This window comes from Stegostoma tigrinum, chromosome 7 (assembly GCF_030684315.1).
Source record: "Stegostoma tigrinum isolate sSteTig4 chromosome 7, sSteTig4.hap1, whole genome shotgun sequence".
In the NCBI taxonomy this organism is placed as follows: Eukaryota; Metazoa; Chordata; class Chondrichthyes; order Orectolobiformes; family Stegostomatidae; genus Stegostoma; species Stegostoma tigrinum.
In genome coordinates, this window is record NC_081360.1 from 105030541 (window position 1) to 105052227 (window position 21687).

Below are 21687 nucleotides of genomic sequence, written 5' to 3' on the forward strand. Positions count from 1 at the left end.
CAAAACCTTGTAATTGTACCCACATCCACCATTTCCTCAGGAAGTACATCCCACACATGAGCCACCTTCTGAGTAAAGAAATTGTCCCTCAAGCATTTTTTAAATCTCACTCCTTAAAAATATACCCTCTAGGCTTGAAATCCCCATCCTAGGGAAAAAAACACCATCCATTAACCCGACATGTATCCTTCATCATTTAATAAACCAATACAAGGACTTGTCTACTCAGGTAGTATGGACTGAGGTTAGAAACAGGAGAGGAGAGGTCACCCTGTTGGGAGTTTTCTACAGGCCCCCAAAAAATTCCAGAGATGTAGAGGAAAGGATTGCAGAGATGATTCTGGATAGGACCGAAAGTAACAGGGTAGTTGTTATGGGGACTTTAACACTCCAAATATTGACTGGAAACACTATAGTTCGAGTAAGTTAGGTGGGTCAGTTTCTGTCCAATGAGTGCCGGAGGGTTTCCTGACACATTATGTAGATAGGTCAACAAGAGGCGAGGCCACATTGGATTTGGTACTGGGTAATGAACCAGGCCAGGTGTTAGGCTTAGAGGTAGGTGAGCACTTTGGTGATAGTGACCACAATTCGGTTCCATTTATTTTCGCGATGGAAAGGGATAGGAAAATACCACTGGGCAAGAGTTATAGCTGGGGGAAAGGCAATTATGAGGCGATTAGGCAAGACTTACGATGCATAGGACGGGGAAGGAAAATGCAGGGACTGGGCACAATTGAAATGTGGAGCTTGATCAAGGAACAGCTACTGCGTGTCCTTGATAAGTATGTAACTGTCAGGCAGGGAGGAAGTGGTCGAGCGAGGGAACCGTGGTTTACTAAAGAAGTTGAATCTCTTGTCAAGAGGAAGAAAGAGGCTTATGTAAAGATGAGGCGTGGAGGCTCAGTTAGGGCGCTTGAGAGTTACAGGTTAACCAGGAAGGACCTAAAGAGAGAGCTAAGAAGAGCCAGGAGGGCAATGAGAAGTCTTTGGCAGGTAGGATCAAGGAAAATCCTAAAGCTTTCTTTTTCATCAGTATTCACACAGGAAGAAGACAATGTTGTCAAGGAGAATACTGAGATACGGGCTATTAGACTAGACAGGATTGAGATTCACAAGAAGGAGGTGTTACTAATTCTGGAAGGTGTGAAAATAGATACGCCCCCTCGGTCAGATGGGATTTATCCTAGGATCCTCTGGGAAGCCAGGGAGGAGATTGCCGAGCCTTTGGCATTGATCTTTAACTCATCATTGTCTACAGGAATAGTGCCAGAAGACTGGAGGATAGCAAATGTGGTTCCCCTGTTCAAGAAGGGGAGTAGAGACAACCCTGATAATTGTAGACCAGTGAGCCTTACCTCAGTTGTTGGTAAAGTGTTGGAAAAGGTTATAAGGGATAGGATTTATAATCATCTAGAAAAGAATAAATTGATTAGGGATAGTCAGCACGGTTTTGTGAAGGGAAGGTCGTGCCTCACAAACCTCATTGAGTTCTTTGAGAAGGTGACCAAACAGGTAGATGAGAGTAAACCAGTTGATGTGGTGTATATGGATTTCAGCAAGGCATTTGATAAGGTTCCCCACAGTAGGCTATTGTACAAAATGCGGAGGAATGGAAATGTGGGAGATATAGCAGTTTGGATCGGAAATTGGCTTGTTGAAAGAAGACAGAGGGTGGTAGTTGATGGGAAATGTTCATCCTGGAGAGCAGTTACTAGTGGTGTACCGCAAGGGTCGGTGTTGGGTCCACTGCTGTTTGTCATTTTTATAAATGACCTGGATGAGGGCGTAGAAGGATGGGTTAGTAAATTTGCACTAAAGTCAGTGGAGTTGCGGATAGTGCGGAAGGATGTTGCAGGTTGCAGAGAGACATAGATAAGCTGCAGAGCTGGGCTGAGAGGTTGAAAATGGAGTTTAATGCAGACAAGTGTGAGGTGATTCACTTTGGAAGGAGTAACAGGAATACAGAGTACTGGGCTAATGGTAAGATTCTTGGTAGTGTGGACGAGCAGAGAGGTCTTGGTGTCCATGTGCATAGATCCCTGAAAGTTTCTACCCAGGTTGATAGGGTTGTTAAGAAGGTGTACGGTGTGTTAGGTTTTATTGGTAAAGGGATCGAGTTCCGGAACCAAGAGGTTATGGTGAAGCTGTACAAAACTCTGGTGCGGCCGCACTTGGAGTATTGCGTACAGTTCTGGTCACCGCATTATAAGAAGGATGTGGAAGCTTTAGAAAGGGTGCAGAGGAGATTTACTAGGATGTTGCCTGGTATGGAGGGAAGGTCTTATGAGGGAAGGCCGAGGCACTTGAGGCTGTTTTCATTAGAGAGAAGAAGGCTAAGAAGTGTCCTAATAGAGACACACAAGATGATCAGAGGATTAGATAGGGTGGACAGTGAGAGCCTTTTTCCTTGGATGGAGATGGCTAGCACGAGGGGACAGTGCTTTAAATTGAGGGGTGATAGATATAGGACAGATGTCAGAGAGAGGTTCTTTACTCAGAGTAGTGAGGGCGTGGAATGCCCTGCCTGCAACAGTAGTAGACTCGCCAAGTTTAAGGGTATTTAAATGGTCATTGGATAAACATATGGATGATAATGGAATAGTGTAGGTTAGATGGGCTTCAGATTGGTTTCACAGGTCGGCGCAACAGCGAGGGCCGAAGGGCCTGTACTGCGCTGTAATGTTCTATGTTCTATGTTCTCAACCTCCTGTGCTCCAGTGACAAGGTCCCTGCCTATTCAGTTTTTCTTTTTAAACTGAAGTCCTCCATTCCCAGTAATATCCTGGTGAATCTCTTCTGACCCTTCTCCAGCCTAACATTGTGGCCCCTGTGTTTATATGGTGAGTGCAGTTGAGTTTCTGGTCAGTGGCAACCCCCAGGATGTTGACAGTGGGGCGATTCAGTGATGGTGACAGCATTGAATGGCAAGGGGCAGTGGTTAGATTGATGGAATGAATCAAACTCTTCGGCAGCTAGTGACAATTTGCAGTTTGAGTGGAATCACCGATGATTTGTTTCTGACTAGCTGGGTGATCTACACAACATTATCTGTGCAGCAAGCTCTGCCACAGGTATTGCTTTTGTTGGAGAGTGTGGAATGAGTGGTTATTAGAGGAAGAGAGTTTCTCAACATTAGGAGAAGCCTCTTCTGTGAGAATGTGCAGAGTGCTCCTTGCAGGGGGTGCATAGAGGAGCAATCAGTGTTTTTTGAAGATGACAAAGTGTGAAGCTGGATGAACACAGCAGGCCAAGCAGCATCTCAGGAGCACAAAAGCTGACATTTCGCGCCTTTACCCTTCATCAGTATTTTTTGAAGGTGACCTTGATGAAGGTACGAGGGACGTAGAAGAATAAAGCAACAGGACATTGGTTCAGCCCCTTCTGGAATACTGCGTTCTGTTGTGTTGTCCCTGCCACACGAAAGATGCCGTTAAACTTGAAAGGGTGCAGAAAAGATTTATCGGATGTTGCTGGGACCAGGGAGTGTGAGCTATAGAGAGAGGCTGAATAGGCTGGGGCTATTTTCCCTGGAATGTCGGAGGCTGAGGGGTGACCTTATACAGAGGTTTGTAAAATCATGAGGGGCATAGGTAGGGTGAATAGTCAAAGTCTTTTTCCCATGGATGGGGAGCCCACAACTAGTGGGCATGGGTTAAAGATGAGAGGGGAAACATATAAAATGGATCGGAGGGCACTTTTTCACACAGAGGATAGTGTGTGTATGAAATGAGCTGCCAGAGGAAGTGGGTGGAAGCTGGTACAATTACAGCATTTAAAAGTCATCTGGATGGGTACATGAACAGGAAGGGTTTAGAGGGATACGGGCCAAATGCCAGCAAATGGGACTAGATTAATTTAGGAATATCAGGTCGGCACGGACGGGTTAGACCGAAGGGTCAGTTTCCATGCTGTACAGCTCTATGACTCTCTGAGTTACAGATCAAAATATTTCAAACTGTGCTGTTTAGAGATGTGTTTGCACAGCTTCGAGGCAGGCGGTATTCAAACCTGGATCACCTAGCTCAGAGGGAAAGTCACTGCCACTGCACCACAGTGACACATTAGAACACAACATTATTTACACACAGTCAGTCTTGTCACACAGGATGACCCAAGTGCTGGAGGATTGCAAAACACTAGCATGCATCGGATGGGTTGAATGGCCTGGTAGTGAGCAGAGTGTCTGTGTGTGATTTTTGTGAGACTGACCCTCACTGAACAGACTCATTGCCAGAGTCGTTCCTCATGAATCCATTCCCTCTGTTTACAGCTTTTTAACCTCTCTGAGCAACGCTATGACATCAGCAAACTCAACCCCAAGGTAAGGCAAGAAGGATCCCCGCGCGGTTGGAAACTTTCATCCCTGAAGTCGGGGGGTGGTGTGGAGGGGGTGGACGGGGTGACGGTGCAGGGGTAGAGGAGTTGGGGGTGGGAGTGAATGGAAGGGGGTGACGGGTTTGAAGGGGTTGCTGTGGGGGTGGAGGTGAAAAGGGAGGGGGAGGGCGTGATGTGGAGGTGGCCAATCCTGTCGCTCTGGTGGAACATACAGCCACAGCGGCTCACAAAGCAGAACAGTGCAGTACAGAGAAGTGCAATGCAGTGCAGTTCCGTACAGTGCAGTACAGTGCAGTGTGGTGCAGAACAGAACAGTACAGAACAGTGCAGTACAGTACAGAACAGTGCAGTGCAGTACAGAACGGTGCAGTGCAGTACAGAACAGTGCAGTGCAGTACAGTGCAGTACAGTACAGTACAGTACAGTGTAGTACAGAACAGTACAGTACAGTACAGAACAGTACAGTGCAGTGTAGTACAGTACAGAACAGTGCAGTGCAGTACAGTACAGTGCAGTACAGTACAGTGCAGTGTAGTACAGTGCAGTGCAGTACAGTGCAGTACAGTACAGTGCAGTACAGTATAGAACAGTGCAGTATGGTACAGTACAGTGTAGTGCAGTACAGAACAGTGCAGTACAGAACAGTGCAGTACAGAACAGTGCAGTGCAGTACAGTGCAGTACAGAACAGTGCAGTGCAGTACAGAACAGTGCAGTGCAGTACAGTGCAGTACAGAACAGTGCAGTGCAGTACAGAACAGTGCAGTGCAGTACAGTGCAGTACAGAACAATGCAGTGTAGTACAGTACAGTGCAGTACAGTACAGTGTAGTGCAGTACAGTGTAGTGCAGTACAGAACAGTGCAGTGCAGTGCAGTACAGTACAGTGCAGTGCAGTACAGTGCAGTACAGAACAGTGCAGTGTAGTACAGTACAGCGCAATGCAGTGTAGTACAGAACAATGCAGTGCAGTACAGTGCAGTGCAGTACAATACAGTGTGGTGCAGTACAGTGCGGTGCTGTGCAGTGCAGTACAATGTTGCTGCTTTGTAGCCTCTGGTTTGACTAAAGATGGGTTTTGTGATCCCAGGTGGTGGATTTTGGTTGGCCCGACCTCCATGCCCCTCCACTGGACAAAATCTGCAGCATCTGTAAAGCCATGGACACCTGGTTAAATTCCGACCCTCAGCACGTGGTTGTCATTCACAATAAGGTAAGGATCCTGATATCTTCCTTTCTCAATGAAAGCTTCAGGGTGAAAATCCCCCCAGCCCTGCTCCCTGTATCTGGCCAGCCTGACCTTGGGTACCACCCAGAGTTCAGACTCTGTCACTGCTGTCTGCCGGCTCAGTCAGTAACACACAAATATCAAACCTCCCACCAAACCGCTTTATCCTGTGTTTTTTCCATCGTTGCTGTTTTTTTTAAACTTTCCCTGCATTGTTGTCTAATCTTCAATTTTATCCAAGGAATACATTCACCGTTTGATCCTCCGTACATTGTAAATTTACTCCATTGGAATAAACTGGTTCCCAAATTGTCACCAAAGAACATTATCCTCCCCAAACTGCCCTGTGGATTTAGAAACATTCTCAATTCCTTTAAAACTTCACCTTGTCTCCAGGAGCCTGCCCAACCTCAGAAATGGAGAGAAGTGAAAGTGAAGTCAGGAGGGATCATCTAGTTCCTGACAGCTTCAAATAACTAAAACAGTCTCTGAACGCAGTTCCTAAGGAGAATCCTGACCTGCCTGACATTAGTCTGGGAAGGCGAAGCTGGAAACACCAGGGGGCACAGATTCTCTTCCACCATTGGATTCATATTCCAGAGAACTGGCTTCATTCCCTAATATGGCCATTTGAGAATTGTAACTCAGTGCAAAGCAAATCAGGAAGTTAAAAGCTTGGTCCAAATTGTCATTAAAAACTCCCCTGATCTGCTGATGTCCTTTTGGGGACAAAACCTCCCACCTTTCCCAAGTTTGCCTGGGACTTAACAGGGAGGGGTGATGTATTTTTGGAGGTACAGACTCAATGGGCTGAATGACCCCTTTCCTGTGCTATTGACAATGATATGACTGTCTCCATTCAAACACTTTAGCCTCTCATATATGTTTTGTATTGTGTGATGAAAGACATTCTACATTTAAGTATGCATTATTGACACAAATTGTTTGAATTTGGAATTTCACACCAGAGGCATGTCGCTGCTGGTTACATTTCTGAAGAAATTTTGAAGTAACCAAGTCTGTCATTCCTTCTGGAACAAAGGTCTTCTCAAGTATGTGGTGGAGAAGAGAGAAACCCTCCAATGTTAGCAGTGGATTATTTGTACTGTGCTGGGAGTACAAACATAAAAATCAGAAAAAAGGTCCCCTTAGCCTATCGAGTCTATTCTGCCAAATAATCACAAATGCACCACGACCTACATTACCAGACCCTGCACTGCCCCACTTCCCCACACGAGGCCCATAGGCTTGGGTGTTAAATACAAGAGTGTAGCCAACACTTTTAAAGGTTATGAGGTCTCCCACCTCAATTACCCTCCCAGGCACCATCTGGGCTCCTCTGCCTCTCTCAGGGCCCCCAGCATCCTGGGATGCAACTCACCTGGACCTGGGGATTTATCCACCTTTAAATGCTCCATTACCTGCTCGCTTCTTCTGTCAGCCTGCTCACAGTCCATCCTCGTGAATTCTGTATGCACGCACTCTCCTTCTCTTGAGTAAAGACAGATGTCTTTAAAAAGGGGCGGAGGTGTGGCATTGTTGGTCAAGGACAGTATTACAGTTGCAGAAAGGATGTTTGGGGACTCGTCAACTGAGGTAGTATGGGCTGAGGTTAGAAACAGGAAAGGACAGGTCACCCTGTTGGGAGTTTTCTATAGGCCTCCGAATAGTTCCAGAGATGTAGAGGAAAGGATAGCAAAGATGATTATCGATAGGAGTGAGAGCGACAGGGGAGTTGTCATGGGGGACTTCAACTTTCCAAATATTGACTGGGAACACTATAGTTCGAGATGGGTCAGTTTTTGTCCAGTGTGTGCAGGAGGGCTTCCTGACACAGTATGTAGACAGGCCAACAAGGGGCGAAGCCACATTAGATTTGGTACTGGGTACTGAGCCTGGCCAGATGTTAGATTTGGAAGTAGGTGAGCACTTTGGTGACAGTGATCACAATTCTGTTATGTTTACTTTAGTGATGGAAAGGGATAGGTGTATACCACTGGCCAAGAGTTATAGCTGGGGGAAAGACAATTGTGATGAGATTAGGCAAGATTTAGGGAGCATAGGATGGGGAAGGAAACTGCAGGGGATGGGCACATTAGAAATGTGGAGCTTATTCAAGGAAAAGCTCCTGTGTCCGAGATAAGTATGTACCTGTCAGGCAGGGAGGAAGCTGTAGAGTGCGGGAGCCGTGGTTTACAAAGGAGGTGAAATCTCTGGCCAAGAGGAAGAAGAAGGCTTATGTTAGGATGGGATGTGAAGGCTCAGCTAGGGCACTTGAGGGCTACGAGGTAGCCAGGAAAGACCTAAAGAGAGACCTCAGAAGAGCCAGGAGGAGACATGAGAAGCTGTTGGAGGATAGGATCAGGGTAAACCCTAAGGCTTTCTATAGGTATTTAAGGAATAAAAGAATGATGAAAGTAAGATTAGGGCCAATCAAGGATAGTAGTGGTAAGTTGTGTGTGGAGTCAGATGAGATAGGGGAAGCACTAAATGAATAGTTTTCAACAGTATTCACTCTAGAAAACGACAATGTTGTCAAGGAGAATAGTGAGATACAGGCTACTAGACTAGGTGGGATTGAGGTTTACAAGGAAGAGGTATTAGAAATCCTGCAGAGGGTGAAGATAGATAAGCCCCCTGGGCCGGATGGGACTTATCCTAGGATCCTCTGGGAAGCCAGGGAGGAGATTGCCGAGCCTTTGGCATTGATCTTTAACTCGTCATTGTCTACAGGAATAGTGCCAGACGACTGGAGGATAGCAAATGTGGTTCCCCTGTTCAAGAAGGGGAGTAGAGACAACCCTGGTAATTATAGACCAGTGAGCCTTACCTCAGTTGTTGGTAAAGTGTTGGAAAAGGTTGTAAGGGATAGGATTTATAATCATCTGGAAAAGAATAAATTGATTAGGGATAGTCAGCACGGTTTTGTGAAGGGAAGGTCGTGCCTCACAAACCTTATTGAGTTCTTTGAGAAGGTGACCAAACAGGTAGATGAGAGTTAACTGGTTGACGTGGTGTATATGGATTTCAGCAAGGCGTTCGATAAGGTTCCCCACAGTAGGCTATTGTACAAAATGCGGAGGAATGGAATTGTGGGAGATATAGCAGTTTGGGTCGGAAATTGGCTTGTTGAAAGAAGACAGAGGGTGGTAGTTGATGGGAAATGTTCATCCTGGAGACCAGTTACTAGTGGTGTACCGCAAGGGTCGGTGTTGGGTCCACTGCTGTTTGTCATTTTTATAAATGATCTGGATGAGGGCGTAGAAGGATGGGTTAGTAAATTTGCAGACTACACTAAGGTCGGTGGAGTTGTGGATAGTGACGAAGGATGCTGTAGGTTGCAGAGAGACATAGATAAGCTGCAGAGCTGGGCTGAGAGGTTGAAAATGGAGTTTAATGCAGACCAGTGTGAGGTGATGCACTTTGGTAGGAGTAACCGGAATGCAAAGTACAGGGCTAATGGTAAGATTCTTGGTAGTGTAGATGAGCAGAGAGATCTCAGTGTCCATGTACACAGGTCCTTGAAAGTTGCCACCCAGGTTGACGGGGCTGTTAAGAAGGCATACAGTGTTTTAGCTTTTATTAATAGAGGGATCGAGTTCCGGAACCAAGAGGTTATGCTGCAGCTGTACAAAACTCTGATGCGGCCGCACTTGGAGTATTGTGTACAGTTCTGGTCACCGCATTATAAGAAGGATGCGGAAGCTTTGGAAAGGGTGCAGAGGAGATTTACCAGGATGTTGCCTGGTCTGGAGGGAAGGTCTTATGAGGGAAGGCTGAGGGGCTTGAGGATGTTTTCATTAGAGAGAAGAAGGTTGAGATGTGACTTAATTGAAACATATAAAATAATCAGAGGGTTAGATAGGGTGGATAGGGAGAGCCTTTTTCCTAGGATGGTGACGGCGAGCACGAGGGGGCATAGCTTTAAATTGAGGGGTGAAAGATATAGGACAGATGTCAGAGGTAGTTTCTTTACTCATAGAGTAGTAAGGGTACGGAACGCTTTGCCTGCAACGGTAGTAGATTCGCCAACTTTAGGTACATTTAAGGCGTCATTTGATAAGCATATGGATGTGCATGGAATAGTGTAGGTTAGATGGGCTTGAGATTGGTATGACAGGTCGGCACAACATCGAGGGCCGAAGGGCCTGTACTGTGCTGTAATGTTCTATGTTCTATGTTCTAGATGTGAAGTATCCAGTTAACACTCTACTAATGTCCTCCACTTCTAACACAGATTACCCCCTTGGTCCCTGATGGGCTCTAACTTTCCCTGGTTATTCTCTCCCCATTGATGTACTGATAGAATATTTTGGGATTCTCCCAAATCTTACCTGCCCACTATTTTCTCCTGCCCGTCCCCCCCCCCCCCCTCCCCCGCCACCTTTGCTCTCCTAATTGCTCTGTAGAAATGCCTCAGCCCATTCTATACTCCTGTAGGGCCTCTGTTAATTTGCTTCCTTTGTACCTGTTCTATATCTCCCTTCGCCTTTCTATTTAGTCCTGAATACTCCTGGACCCCCCCCAGGTTCTCTGAGCTTTGGTCTGACACAGAACATGTTGAGCCCATACTCCCCCCTGTGTTGTTTTGAACACCTCCCACTGTTCTGTTGTAGCTTTACGCTCCAGGTGCTATTCCCAGTTTATTTTGGCCAGACCCTGCCTTATTTTAATAAAATCTGCCTTACGTCAGTCCAAGTCCCTTTTTTTGAAGACCATCATTTTCCTTCTCTATAACAAGTTTTAAAATGGTAGCATCGAAGCAAGCTTTACCAGCACTTAACAAATCAGAAAGAAACTCAGTAACATGAAATATCCCAAATAGGAGGAAAACGCCAGCGAGAATATCATGTTAGCTTGTGAGAGTGGTATAATGTCAAGGATGATGGTGAGGAGAAAGGTGTTTTTAAAGTAATGATAGAAGTAGAGAGTGAAGTGAAAATTTGAAAACAGCTGAAAAACGAAGCATTGATTAAAAATTTAGAAATGAACTCTCTCGCGATTGAATTCCATAATTTGGAGTTGCTCAAACTGATAGACAGCATAACAGTTCATCCATTAAGCATTGTGCAAAAGCTATTATAGAGGCTTAAATGATTGGCTAAATAGGCCAGGAAAAATATTCTTGATTGTTGAACATTGTGTGACCCCCACAGCGTCTCATGGATGCCCAGTCCTGAGCTGCTAGATCTACTTGAACTCTGTCCCTTTTAGCAATAGACAATAGGTGCTGGAGTAGGCCATTCGGCCCTTCGAGCCAGCGCCACCATTCATTTTGATCATGGCTGATCATCCACAAACAGTGATAGTGCCACACAACACGATGGGCGTTGTTCTCAATGTGAAGGTGGGACTTTGTCTCCACAAGGACTGTGCGATGGTCCTTCTTACCGATACTGTCATGGGCAGATGCATCTGCACCTGGCAGATTGGTAAGGATCAGGACGAGTACATTCTGAATTTCTAGCCTAATGCCAACTCGCCCTACTCCATCACCTCCCCCACAACCCCACCCATTACACATTTAGTTGGAATTAGTTCTGAAGCATTCTGATTAGTTCTGGGGCGGCACGGTGGCTCAATGGTTAGCACTGTTGCTTCATAGTGCCAGGGACCCAGGCTCGATTCCACCCTCGGGCAACTGTCTGGGGGAAGTTTGCACATTCTCCTGGTGTCTGCGTGGGTTTGATCCCATAGTCCAAAGATGTGCAGGTTAGGTGGATTTGCCATGCTAAATTGCCCATAGTGTTCAGGTATGTGTAGATTAAGTGGGTTTATAGGGGGAATGGGTCTAGTTGGGATGCTGTGAGGGTTGGTGTGGACTTGTTGGGCCGATGGGCCTGTTTCCACACTGTAGGGATTCTATAATCTATGATTATACTTTGTGTGGAGCATAGAACATAGAACATTACAGCACAGTACAGGCCCTTCGGCCCTCGATGTTGTGCCGACCTGTCATACCGATCTCAAGCCCATCTAACCTACACTATTCCATGTACGTCCATATGCTTGTCCAATGACAACTTAAATGTACCTAAAGTTGGCAAATCTACTACCGTTGCAGGCAAAGCGTTCCATTCCCTTGCTACTCTCTGAGTAAAGAAACTACCTCTGACATCTGTCCTATATCTTTCACCCCTCAATTTAAAGCTATGCCCCCTCGTGCTCGCCGTCACCATCCTAAGAAAAGGGCTCTGTATGTTGTGACATGGAGGGCCCTTCAGGAAAATATATCCCAATTCTCACAGTCAGTCATTCTCCAGGCTCAGTGTTGAACTTGCATCAGTGGTCAGTGACAGAATACCCTTTCCCTCGAATGGGCTGTAGTGTTGTCGGGGGTGCGGGAGTGCCAGTGACAAAGCTGCCCTTGGGGCCGCACTGCCTTATAAGGGAGGGGGCACTCGCTGAGTGCATTACTGGAGAGCTAGTACAGACCTGAGGAGATGAAAGACTTCATGCTGTGCTACAACATTTTGATGACCCCGTGATTCTACAGTTTCACCCCATGGGACGGCTTCCCCCTCTCCGCAATTTGTTACTGTGTCAGAGCGCAGCATAAATATTTCCTGTCAGAGTGCTTTGTTTGAGAGTACGCTCTGGTCATGCTGCTTTGCTGTTTCAGTGTCCAGGGAATGCATGAGAAAAGGCTGTTAATGTAGATGATCTGTGCAAGAATGTCTACAGTATCCGGTAAAAAGTACACCGTAAATGGCATTGATGTACAGCGGGATCTTGCAGTGCAAGTGCAGAGCTCCCTGAAAGAGGAACACAAATGGTTAACAAAGTGTGAAGCTGGATGAACACAGCAGGCCAAGCAGCATCTCAGGAGAAACACACATCTCAGTACACAAATGGTTAAGGTGGCTATGGCATGCTTCCCTTCATCAGTCTGGGCATTGAATATAAATGATAGCAGGTCATGTTGCAGCTGTCTAAGCCTTTAGCTCGGCCGCATTCAGATTATTGTGTACGGGTCTGGTTGCCCCATTAGGGGAAGGGTGTGGAGGCTTTGGAGAGGGTGCAGAAGAGGTTTACCAAGATCCTGCCCGGATTGGAGTGTATGAGTTTGAACAAACTTGGATTATTCTCACTAGAGTGTCAGAGGCTCAGGGGATGGGGTGGGGTGGGGGGGTGGGGGTGACCTGACAGAATGCTATAACATTGTGAGGGGCATGGATAGGGTTATTCAGAGCCTTTTTCCCAGTGTAGAAATGTCAGTTACTAGGGAGCCAAAGTTTTAAGATGAGCGGGAAAGAGTTTAAAGGAGATGTGCGAGGCGGGATTTTTACATTGAGGGTGGATGCCTGGAATGTGTTGCCAGGGGAGGTATTTGGAGCAGAAACAATAGCATTTAGAGGCATTTAGACAGACACACAAACAGGCAGGGAATAGAGCGATACAGACCATGTGCAGGCAGATGTTGTCATTGTACTGGGCACAGATATGATGGGCTAAAAGGCCTGCTCCTGTGCTGTACTGTTCTATGTTTTAAGAAAGTTATCATGATTTTTAGCCTCCGTCTTTTCGCTCTGTAACTCCCTGTTCAATACAACCCCCAGCCTCTCCATATTCACTGAGATTTCACATCTTTGACCACTCTCCTCCCCCTGTTATTTATTACTGTGCGTGTTCCAGCTGTGATCAGTCCTCGCTCTCGGCTTGGCCCAGCGTCTGGGTGTGTGATGGGACTCGGGGAGAATGCTGGTCTCTGCTGGTGCACGGCTTGGCTGGTTTATTTGTGACAGACACGAAGTGCTGCCTGAGGAGGGCAGCACAGGACTGGGCCAGCAGGTTCCACGTCTGAAAGAGCAGGAATTCCGTCTCTACCTTCCTCCGTCCCTCCCTAACCACCTCCCCCTCATCCCTCCTTAGCCCCCTCCCCTTCGTCCCTATTCCCCTCCCCATCCCTCCCTATCCCCCTCACCCTTGTCCCTATCCCCCTCACCCTCATCCCTCCCTATCCCCCTCTCCCTCATCCCTCCCTATCCCCCTCCCCCTCGTCCCTATCCCCCTCCCCCTCATCCCTCCCTATCCCTCTACGCCCCGCACTGAGTGTACACTGACCAGGGCTCCAGTCAAGGCAATAACATTATCCTATTTTATTCCACGTGTGTTTCCTGGGAATGCTGGGACACAGCTGCTCAGAGGGACGTTTCTGGTCACAGTGACAAATTGCCGGATCTCTCCCAGTTATCCAGCTTCACAGTGACCATTTGGCCCATCGGCTCACTGCACTCCACACAGCGGTGCATTTTCACTCTGCACCTGTGCTGTTTGTCCAGTTTTCACAAACCTTTTCCAGGAATCCCATTTCACCTTCCCAGCAGATATAGGGGAGTGGGGAAACAGCTCCCAATCCTCTCAATCACACCCCCATCCACTCAAACTCACCCTGATCCCCTTAATCTCACCCTGATCCCCTTAATCTCACCCTGATCTCCTCAATCTCAACCAATCCCCTCAAACTCACCCTGATCCCCTCAAACTCACCCTGAACCCCTCAATCTCACCCTGATCCCCTTAATCTCACCCTGATCCCCTCAATCTCACCCTGATCTCCTCAATCTCAACCAATCCCCTCAAACTCACCCTGATCCCCTCAATCTCACCCTGATCCCCTCAAACTCACCCTGAACCCCTCAATCTCACCCTGATCCCCTCAATCTCACCCTGATCCCCTCAATATCACCCCGATCCCCTCAATCTCACCCTGATCTCCTCAATCTCAACCAATCCCCTCAAACTCACCCAGATTCTCTCAATCTCACCCCATCCCCTCAAACTCACCCTGAACCCATCACCTCACCCTGATCCCCTCAATCTCACCCCATCCCCTCAAACTCACCCTGAACCCATCATCTCACCCCCATGCCCTCAAACTCACCCTGAGCCTCACAAACTCACTCTGATCCCCTCAATCTCACCCCCATCCCCTCAAACTCACCCTGAACCTCACAAACTCACTCTGTTCCCCTCAAACCTCTTGCTCACACCTGACCCTCTGAAATCCACTGAATCCCTTCAAACACACTCAATCTCCTTGAACCCACTCAATCCCCTCAAGCCAACGCAATCTCCTCAGGCCCTCATTAATCCCCTCGAACCCCGTTGTCCCTCTCCCCAGCACGTGTTTGAGTTCGGCTGGGGGGAGGGCGGGAGCTGTGGGGGAGCGGCTGGAGTAAATGATGGGGGGAAGGGATCCGTAATGGCTCAGCGCTGACATGAATGAGTTTGGGACTGTGTCCCTGTGAGCTGGGGTTGGTGGGTGTTGGTGGGGAGTGGGGGGGTGGGGTGGTTGGGTTACCTTGGGAACTGGGTCCATAGAGTTCTCCCATATTCACGGAGAAAGGTGTTGGTATCTGTTGGTGACATGGCTGAAAGTCTTCCTCTGAGCTGGGAGGTGGAAGATCCTGACAATATCCATCAGAAACTAAACACATGAAGGGAAGGGGCATGTTTACATCCTCAGGATTAGCTGGGTAACGTTCAAAACTGAAAGCATTAGAGGCCATGTTAGAGAATCCACGATCAAATTGCAGGCTGTACTGATAACAAGGCCTCTCGAGTTGTGGCTGACAGGTATTAATCAGCTCTCTGTTGCTTCAGAAACTTCAGAGTGAAGATTCTGAGGTGGGAGATGTAGAGATTGCCTGCTCTCTGCGTTTTGTGTGTAGCTGGAAGATAACAGTGAAGACAGTCTGTTCCCAAGCATTCCCATTCCTGTTATCAGGGACATCGCTGTCCAGGGCACTCTCCTTTCTTGTGATTCTGATTATGAAAGGGGGCTCACAGCATTAACCCCTTCCTGGACAAGAACAAGAGCCTGCAGAGTTCCCGTCCGATCTCAACCAGCTGCAGATCGGTGTAGGCCAAAGCTGGAGCCTGGGTCTTTCCTGCTTTATGCACTCCCCCTACGAGGCCAGTGTGTGGGGATAAACATGTGTCAACCCTTGTACATTTCGCCCTTTGAGATCCATACTCCTGGATTCATATCTCCCTCTATGGCTTGAACGCAAACTGATATTCTGGGGCAACGCTGAGGGAACTGGAGCTGCTACCTTTCACAGTGAACACAAAACCGGTGCTCGGGAGGATGGAGACAGCCCATGGCACCACTTTAGAGTAAAGTGGGGGGAGTTGTTCCCTACCAGGGACCCTGTCCAATACTAATCCCTCAAGCTGCATCACAAAAGCTGTTTAAGGTAACACAGTGTGGAGCTGGATGAACACAGCAGGCCAAGCAGCATCTCAGGAGCACAAAAGCTGACGTTTTGGGCCTAGACCCTTCATCAGAGACGGGGATGGGGAGAGGGAACTGGAATAAATAGGGAGAGAGGGGGAGGCGGACCGAAGGTGGATAGAGGAGAAGATAGGTGGAGAGCAGACAGACAAGTTAAAGGGGCGGGGATGGAGCCTGTAGAGGAGAGTATAGGTGGGGAGGTAGGGAGGGGATAGGTCAGTCCAGGGAGGACGGACAGGTCAAGGGGGCGGGATGAGGTTAGTAGGTAGGAAACGGAGGTGCGGCTTGAGGTGGGAGGAGGGGATAGGTGAGAGGAAGAACAGGTTAGGGAGGCGGGGACGAGCTGGGCTGGTTTTGGGATGCAGTGGGGGGAGGGGACGAGCTGGGCTGTTTTTGAGATGCAGTGGGGGAAGGGGAGATTTTGAAACTGGTGAAGTCCACATTGCTACCATTGGGCTGCAGGGTTCCCAGGCGGAATATGAGTTGCTGTTCCTGCAACCTTCGGGTGGCATCATTGTGGCACTGCAGGAGGCCCATGATGGACATGTCATCTGAGGAATGGGAGGGGGAGTTAAAATGGTTCGCGACTGGGAGGTGCAGTTGTTTATTGCAAACCGAGCGGAGGTGTTCTGCAAAGCGGTCCCCAAGCCTCCGCTTGGTTTCCCCAATGTAGAGGAAGCCACACTGGGTACAGTGGATGCAGTATACCACATTGGCAGATGTGCAGGTGAACATCTGCTTGATATGGAAGGTCATCTTGGGGCCTGGGATGGGGGTGAGGGAGGAGGTGTGGGGGCAAGTGTAGCATTTCCTGCGGTTGCAGGGGAAGGTGCTGGGTGTGGTGGGGTTGGAGGGGAGTGTGGAGCGAACAAGGGAATCGCGGAGAGAGTGGTCTCTCCAGAAGGCAGACAAGGGTGGGGATGGAAAAATGTCTTTGGTGGTGGGGTCGGATTGTAGATGGTGGAAGTGTCGGAGGATGATGCGTTTATCTGTTTTTTCTCACGTTGCTGTTTGTGGGATCTCGACTGCTGTGTGTTTCCAGTTTGATAGTGACTGCTTGGCATGTCCTAGCATCATGGAAGTAGTTAAGACCCTTCCTTCGGAGTCCCACTCAGTCTGGTGTTTGTGAACCTCTCCCACCGGTGGCTCTCGGTGGCATCGAGAAGCTGTGACACTCCCACCTCCACACAGCAACAATGCGTCTGTGGCTCGTAGGAACGAGAGTAGGCCTTTCGGCCCCCTGACCCTGCCCCATCGCTCACTAAGTTCACGATGAATGGGGCTGTGGTCTCAGCTCCACATTCCAGCCTGGACCTCCCAAGGTCCCCCGGTCAGTGGTCTCTTGGGTCAGTCAACAACCCGCCAAAGGTCAGCCTTGCATAAATCAATAAACCCAGCCTCCACTCCTTTCCAGGGAAGAGAATTCCACCCTGCCCCAGGGAAATCTGCTTCTCCTCATCATTCTTTGAAAGCGAGACCAGTCATTTTTAAAGCCTATTCCGTAGTTCCAGTCTTCCTCCTGTTAGGGGAAACTTTCCCGTGGTTCCCACTCTTTCCAGTCCATCTGAAACATTTCAATAAGGTTACCTCTCATTCTTCTAGACTTTACTTGCTATGTCCCACATTTCTTCCTAAGATCAGCCCTTCATCCCAGGTTAAAATCTGAAAGAGCTGCGGATGCTGTAAATCAGGAACAAAAACGGAAGTTGGTGGAAAAGCTCAGCAGGTCTGGCAGCAGACTCTGAGGAGAGGGTCACCGGACCCGAAGTGTTAACTCTTTCTTTTCCCTCACAGATGCTGCCAGACCTGCTGAGCTTTTCCAGCAAATTCTGTTTTTGTTCCTTCATCCCAGGGCTGAGTGGAGCGAACCTTCTCTGTTCCTGCCCATAAATGAAGAATACAGTGATATGCAAACAAAGCAAGGGCGATGTGAAAAATGAAAACTTTTTCACTCAGCAAGAGTGTGGAATGCACTGCCAGGAAAATGTGATTGAGGCAGGTTCAACTGAAGCACTCACGAGGTGCTCTGGATTGTTTTTGGGTAGGAATGTTGTGCAGGGTTATGGGGAGAATGGAGATTGGCATAAGGTAATATTTGAAAAGCCAGCAGAGAATTGATGACTGAATGGCCTCATTCCAAGCTGTTACACCTTCTGTGCCTCTGTGATTCTCTGAACTGCTTCTAGTTATTTATCCTCTCTGATGAAGGGTCTAGGCCCGAAACGTCAGCTTTTGTGCTCCTGAGATGCTGCTTGGCCTGCTGTGTTCATCCAGCCTCACATTTTATTATCTAATTTATTTACATCCTTTTTCAATAGAGCAGAACTGGACACTGCTCCCCTGATATGATCTCCCCAATCCCCAGTGCAGTGCTGTAAAAGATCCCTTTTTAATCTTATTCCCCTTGCAATAAACAACAATATTTTGTTTATTTTATTCATCGCTCACTGTACCTGCTGGTTAAATTATCTAGATACCTTTGAAACTCAGAGTCCTGCACTATCTCTCCATTTAAGCTGCATACTGATTCATTAATTTTTCTACTAAAGTCAACAAGTTCACATTTTCCCACATTGTACTCCGTCTGCAGATGATTTTCCCACTTCGTAGATCTATCACTTTCCCTCTGTATGTCTTCTTCATCACTGATTTTCCTACTTGAACTTGTGCCATCAGCAAACTTAGCCCTTACACCTCCTGTGCCCCGCACTGATTAATGTTGTTATAATGTAACTGAGAACAGTGTATAGATAATTGCACCTCACTGTTCCACACCCATCACAAAGTCTATCAAATCCCAGTGAGACGGCCAAAGTGCCAAATTTGCCCAATTTTGCCCTGACTGCTATTCAGGATTAAAAAACAATTCACACCAGGTCTTGCCATTCACAGAAAATAAATTTACTGTAACGCACTTGACTTTGATAAAAGACAGAAGTAGTATGATGGCTGGGTGGTTTGCACTGCTGCCTCACACCACCAGGGTCCCAGGTTCGATTCCAGCCTCAGGCAACTGTCTGTGTGGAGCTTGCACGTTCTTCCCCGTGTGTGTGTGCTCCCACAGTCTACTGATGTGCAGGTTAGGGTGGATTGGCCGTGTTACATTGTCTGTAGTGTTCAGATTGGGGGAGGGGGTGGGTTAGCCGTGGGGAAATGCAGGGCTATGTAAATAGGGTGGGTTTGGGTGGTCTTGGTGGACCAAATGGCCTACTTCCACACTGCAGGGATTCAATGAAAAGAAAGGGTTTCTAACTTACGCAACTTAAACTGCACCCCTTCAAAAGACACACACATACTGTCTCTTTCACGCACACACTCAATCATGATGAAAACACATAAGACACGCACAATCTAACTTATATAGGGACGGTGGTAAATATTTATGGACGGGGAACGAAAATTTTAAAGATCACAAATTCAGATTTCAGAGATGGTTTAAATATTTCTCAGAGTCATTTTGTTACCTTCGCACCAACGACAAGCTGCTGTTCTGTTAAGTGACAGTTATTGATGGATTTGCTGATGGAACAGGGAAACCTGGGTGTTTTCTCATTAGGATTCCTGCTTTTAATGTTTTCAGGTTTGTGCTTTTTTCGGCACATGGAGGAAGAGAGAAAGAGAGATGCACACTTTCTGTTTTGAGGCTCTGGATGTTTCTCTTTTTTTTAATTCACTGATAAAACATGGGTCTTGGCCATCCCCAGTTGCCCCTTGAGAAGGTGGTGATGAGCTGCCTTCTTGAACTGCTGTAGTTCAAACAATCAGAAAGTGGTTGCCAGGCAGAATCTTCTGAACTCAAAAGTCACAAGTCCTCCTCCTCCCTGCTTCACAAGCCAATAATATAATGCAAACCCAACAACATGCAACACTGATAACAAAGTGTGAAACAGGATGAACACAGCAGGTCAAGCAGCATCTCAGGAGCACAAACACTCCTTGGCCTGCTGTGTTCATCCAGCTTCACACTTTGTTATCTCGGATTCTCCAGCGTCTGCAGCTCCCATTGTCTCTGATACAACATGCAACACTGTGTTTGTGTGGTCCTTTGCATTGGAGAGAGTGCAGACGAGATTCGCCAGGATATTGACCAGGATGGAAAGTCTCTGTTATGGGGAGAGACTGGCTAGGCTGGGTTTGTTTTCTCTGTAGTGGAGAAAGCTGAGGGGGACAGGATCTGACTGAGTCATACAAAATTATGCAAGCCATAGACAGAGTCGTTCATGAGAACCTTTTCCCCGTGGCAGATATTCGAAGACCAGAGGGCAGAGGTTTAAGGTGAGGGGTAAATGGTTTAGACAGGTTCTGCGGGAGAATGTTTTCACTCAGTGGCTGAAACAAATATGGAACGTTTGTGAGGCTGGCGGGGGGCAGGTTCTCTCACAACGTTTCACAAGCATCAGGGTGAGCCCTTACAATACCAGACTACGGTCGGCTACAGAGCCAGGTGATCAGACACAAGTCATTCCCCTCCTCTCCCCTGGGTGCTGGGTGAAATGATTGTGTTTGTGATAGTTTCTTGGGATTAATTCAGTTGTGTTTCCCTCCATTTCCAGGGAAACCGTGGTCGCACAGGAGTTGTCATCGCTGCCTACATGTATTACAGCAACATCTCGGCCAGGTAGGAGCCCAGACGCTGAGGCTGAACCCCCTTCTCGTTCAAACCTACACACCCCTCCTGCAATCTCAGTCAGGTGGCTCTGATTCTGTAAACTCCAGCAATGTGAGCGAATATGCCCAGTGCCGGGGGGAGGCAATGGCCTAGTGCTCTTATTGCCTGGACTGTTCATCCAGAGACCCAGATAATGTCCTGGGGAGAACAAAGTGTGGGGCTGGATGAACACAGCAGGCCAAGCAGCATCTCAGGACCATGGTGGAATTTGAATTCAATTAAAAAAATGTGGAATTAACAGTCTAACGATGACCATGAATCCATGGTTGATTGTTGGAAAAGCCCATCTTGTTCACTAATGTCCTTTAGGGAAGGAAACTGCCATCCTCAAAACGTCAGCTTTCCTGCTCCTGAGATGCTGCTGGGCCTGCTGTGTTCATCCAGCTCCATGCTTTGTTATCTCGGATTCTCCAGCATCTGCAGTTCCCATTATCTCTGAAACTGCTACCCTTACTGGTGTGGGCCTACATGTGACTCCAGATCTACAGCAATATAGTTGCCTCTAAACTGCCCTCTGGGCAATAAATGCTGCCGGGTCAGTGATGCCCACATCCCATGAATGAATAAAGGAGATGGTCGGTACCCACCCTCTGTTACTTTTATTTGTTCACAGGATGTGGGTATCATATCGCGAAGGATGCAGCTCCTCTGTTTGGTGCTGATGGGACAGTGCAATGATGATAGGTTGGGTTACATAGAACATAGAACATTACAGCACAGTACAGGCCCTTCAGCCCTCGATGTTGTGCCGACCTGTCATACCGATCACAAGCCCATCTAACCTACACTATTCCATGTACGTCCATATGCTTATCCAATGACGACTGAAATGTACCTAAATTTGGCGAATCTACTACCGTTGCAGGCAAAGCGTTCCATTCCCTTACTACTCTCTGAGTAAAGAAACTACCTCTGACACCTGTCCTATATCTTTCATCCCTCAATTTAAAGCTATGCCCCCTCGTGCTCGCCGTCACCATCCTAGGAAAAAGGCTCTCCCTATCCACCCTATCTAACCCTCTGATTATTTTATATGTTTCAATTAAGTCACCTCTCAACCTTCTTCTCTCTAATGAAAACAGCCTCAAGTCCCTCAGCCTTTCCTCATAAGACCTTCCCTCCATACCAGGCAACATCCTAGTAAATCTCCTCTGCACCCTTTCTAAAGCTTCCACATCCTTCTTATCATGCGGTGACCAGAACTGTACACAATA

General features: G+C 47.6%; 1 protein-coding gene across 9 annotated transcripts in view; it reads left to right on the forward strand.

Moving 5' to 3' along the window:
• The window catches only part of tns1b (tensin 1b), a 571744-nt gene that overhangs the window by 396280 nt on the left and 153777 nt on the right, over positions 1 to 21687 (forward strand). For all 9 annotated transcript variants that reach the window (XM_059647607.1, XM_059647608.1, XM_059647610.1 and 6 more), the window contains 3 exons: positions 4274 to 4324; positions 5427 to 5549; positions 20358 to 20422. In XM_059647607.1, the coding sequence (XP_059503590.1) occupies positions 4274 to 4324; positions 5427 to 5549; positions 20358 to 20422 (239 nt within the window). The remainder of the gene's footprint in view (positions 1 to 4273; positions 4325 to 5426; positions 5550 to 20357; positions 20423 to 21687) is intronic.